The sequence below is a fragment of the Musca vetustissima genome, unplaced genomic scaffold, assembly GCF_032173495.1.
Source record: "Musca vetustissima isolate MV318-11 ecotype Yass unplaced genomic scaffold, APGP_CSIRO_Mvet_v1 utg18991, whole genome shotgun sequence".
Classification (NCBI taxonomy): Eukaryota; Metazoa; Arthropoda; class Insecta; order Diptera; family Muscidae; genus Musca; species Musca vetustissima.
In genome coordinates this window covers 46682-50003 of record NW_026878233.1, presented here as the reverse complement: position 1 = coordinate 50003, position 3322 = coordinate 46682, and the positions used below count along the sequence as shown (strand labels likewise).

Genomic DNA, 3322 nt, shown 5'->3' with positions numbered 1-3322 from the left:
GGGGTTCAAGGGGCTGCAGGTTCTTCCTCTTTGAACCTAACGATTCCGTAAGATCTGTTATACGAAGTGGAGGTTCAGTTCACGAAGTTAATATATTTCAGTTGAATGCCCACGGACTTCTTGTAGACGAGCTGAAGGATCAGAAAGTCATGCATAGACAATCAGAAAGTTCAAGGAGTCTTCGATGAGGTATCTAAGAGTTTTAAAGATCAGCTGCAGATTGATAAGAATCTCTGTAGACGAGCTGCCGGTAGCGTAGCTATATCTATGAAATTTATGAAGTTACAGAAAATCTTTATAGACGAGTTAATAGTTCACCGTGGGTCTTTATACTTTCTAAAAGTTTCGAGAGACATTATAGACGAGGCTGAAGGTCCGCGCAGACTTTATATGTGAACCAGAAAGTCTTTAAAGATGAGCTAAAAAATCATAGAGTTTTTATACCCTTGATGAAGGTTTATGGAGGCTCACATAGACTTCCTGAAGCTTCAATGAGTCTTTATAGGCAAGGGTAATTTGAGGGAGTTTCAAAAAACCTTGGCGCTTCAGCTTCATCGGCGAGTTGGAATTCAGCATAGGCTTGAGATTTTGTCCGCTCATTAAGGAACGTCCAATTAAATTGTTCCGCCGCGCTTAATGAAATATTTCATGGATGAAATACTTCGCTGAGTTGGCAATCCCTGGCCGAGTTGAACTACGGCAGTTCCGGTGCGTCATCAGATTGTTTTGTGTTTTCCCTTCCACCTATGGACAGATGTCATTTCCGGCAAACTCAAAGGAATTATATCATAATAAACATTGTGTCTTTATATTAATAAATTTCTTTGCCCTTAAAATACCCATACGGTCTTGAGATCAACATGAAAGGTACTTGTTTTGGAGACCCATATCTCAGAAGGTGTGGACCTTATTAATAATTGAATTACATTTTTGCAATCCGCACTTCAGTCGCTCTTAATTGATACCCCATATTGCTTTGATGAATTTTAAAGGGTTTTCGCGGAATTTCGGAGTTACATACCTCAAAAAAATTGTCTTCTTCTAAGAGAAAATTTAATTTTTGTAATCAGAACTTCAACCGCTTTAAATTGATACTCATAATAAATTGAATTATTGAAAAGCTTTATAAAATACAAGGAGGCTCCCTGCGGAACTTTGGAGGCTCATATCATATAAGGAAGGAAGTTCGAATTTGTCTGATAAGATATGTACATTATTGAAATCCACACCTTAATTGAAACCCACATTGCTTTAGATGATTTAAAAAGAATCCCCACGGGTCAAATATCTCAGGAAATATGGAGTTTTTCGCTATTCGAAAAACGTTTTTGAAATCAGAACTTCAACCGCTTTTGCAGAACTTTGGAGGCATATAACTCGGATTTTGCACATGTGGTAAACATTTAAAAATGATCCGCGAGCGGGCCGTAGGCTAAACTAAAGCCCAACTTTTTTCTTAATGTTAGATTTACTGTTCAGTATATTATAAATTATTCTAGCACACTACTGAGTAAGTTCTACAGTATTCAATATTTTTTATTGTATAAACATAATACTACAATTTCAATACAAAAAGAGAATAACTATCTTCTACGACTAAAAACTACAAAATCGCAAAAAGAAAATCTTACTTTTCAACATCAGGCTTTTTTGTTCTTTGAGTTATTTGACCATTACAACCTCTCCATTTCTTTCCCATTACAATTTCAATTTAATGCTATCGGTAGTCCAACGTTTAGTTTGAACATTTTTGATGGCATTATCACAATAGAATTGTTCCTCTGAACGTTCGGGCAGAGATTCACGTATTTGCAGAAGTTGTGGAACATCTTTGAGGGTGGTGAGTGCATCAATTATGGCCTTGGTACATTTAACACGTTTAGCCAATTCTAATTTATCACTGGCCGTACTCATATTCGAGAGGAACATATAGATAACGGAGGGAGGTGCACCCAGTTCATGTAACCTCATTATAGCCAATTCCAAGGAGATATTAATGTGAAATTGTTTTTGCTTAATGGGATGCCATGTGGGTACTTGTTCGAAAATGTGCTGGAGGTCAGCATATGCCTGAGATCTTGCCCGCTCATTAAGGGCTGTCCAATCAAATTGTCCTGCGGAAATATGTTGATCATTGCACAGACGATAGGGTGAGATGATTTGTGTGATATCAGGATCTTTCCAATTGGTGTTTTTGGCACAACAGGCATATAGAACCTCTACTGGACTGGAATTAACATCAACCATATTGTGTAGAGTATTCCGTTCGGCCTCGACCAAGGCGAATAGTTTCAGAGAGGCATGCAATATTTGTTGGTAAAGACCGCAAACACGATTATTGGCACAATGGCTCATCATGGCTTGCAGTTTGGCCTTGCGTTCGGTCATCGATTGCAAACAGAGAACTGTTTGAAATTCCAGCAGCATAGCTTCATTATATCTACCCAAATCTTTGAGTAAATCAATGGCCTCTTCCACATGACGTTGTGACAAATATTGCAAATAATGTTGTAGGGCCTTTGGGCGAGTCTTTAAAATCTCCAGGAAGTCTTTACGATTTAAAGTTTTATCCAGAAAGAGAATAACGTTGAGTAGGGAATCTCCAGGGCACCCAATTTCAATGACCGCATCTAAAAGTTGTTGTTTATCCTGCAAAGATTTAAATACCTCAAAGCCAACAATTTTCCCTTGCAGTAATTTTCGGGCCGTGGCCATTGGCGAGGGTGTGTACAGGGTGTTTTGAATTTGTCTTCGTAGCAGTTTTAATTCCTCCTCAGGTTTCATTCCCTTCGGTATCATGTTATCATCCATTGATTGTTCATCCAAGAGGAGTTTTAATTCCTCATCGGAAATTAGCGATTTAATTGAGAGATTATAGGAACTGGCTGTATTGTCAAAGCTTGCCTCGGAAATTGTATCATCATTGAGTATGCCGCCAGATGCGATTGCGATGCCTCCTCCACCGCCACCACTGCTAATATCCACACTTATTTCGAGCGACTTCAAATCGATATCCTCGTTATCATCATCGAAGTTGAATGCCCGACCAGAACGATTCCAATAGCCATCATCTTCCAGATTGGAACCCATTTCACGGCTATGCTTGCGTCCAAAGACTAGAGTTGGGTAGTTCCGGAACGAACTAGTTCATTGGAACTATTCCGAGAAAGGAACGAACGGAACTAGTTCCAGTTCTTTAATTAATATAATTCCTTTCTCTGATCCAGTTCCTTTTTTTGAACTATTTGAAGCAAAAGAACTGTATGGAGCAAAGGAACTATATGGAGCAAAGGAACTATTTGGAGCATAGGAACTATTGGAA

At 38.7% G+C, this 3322-nt stretch overlaps 1 protein-coding gene across 1 annotated transcript; it reads right to left on the bottom strand.

Annotated features, from left to right (window-relative positions):
- Positions 1-1698: 1698 nt before the first annotated feature.
- LOC133323049 (vacuolar protein sorting-associated protein 16B) lies at positions 1699-3090 on the bottom strand. Its single transcript, XM_061532007.1, has one exon. The coding sequence runs from the start codon at positions 3088-3090 to the stop codon at positions 1699-1701; it is 1392 nt and encodes a 463-aa protein (XP_061387991.1).
- Positions 3091-3322: the final 232 nt, after the last annotated feature.

Coding starts and splice junctions, on each gene's coding strand:
- LOC133323049 (XM_061532007.1), bottom strand. CDS start 3,090: ATGGGTTCCAATCTGGAAGATGATGGCTATTGGAATCGTTCTGGTCGG.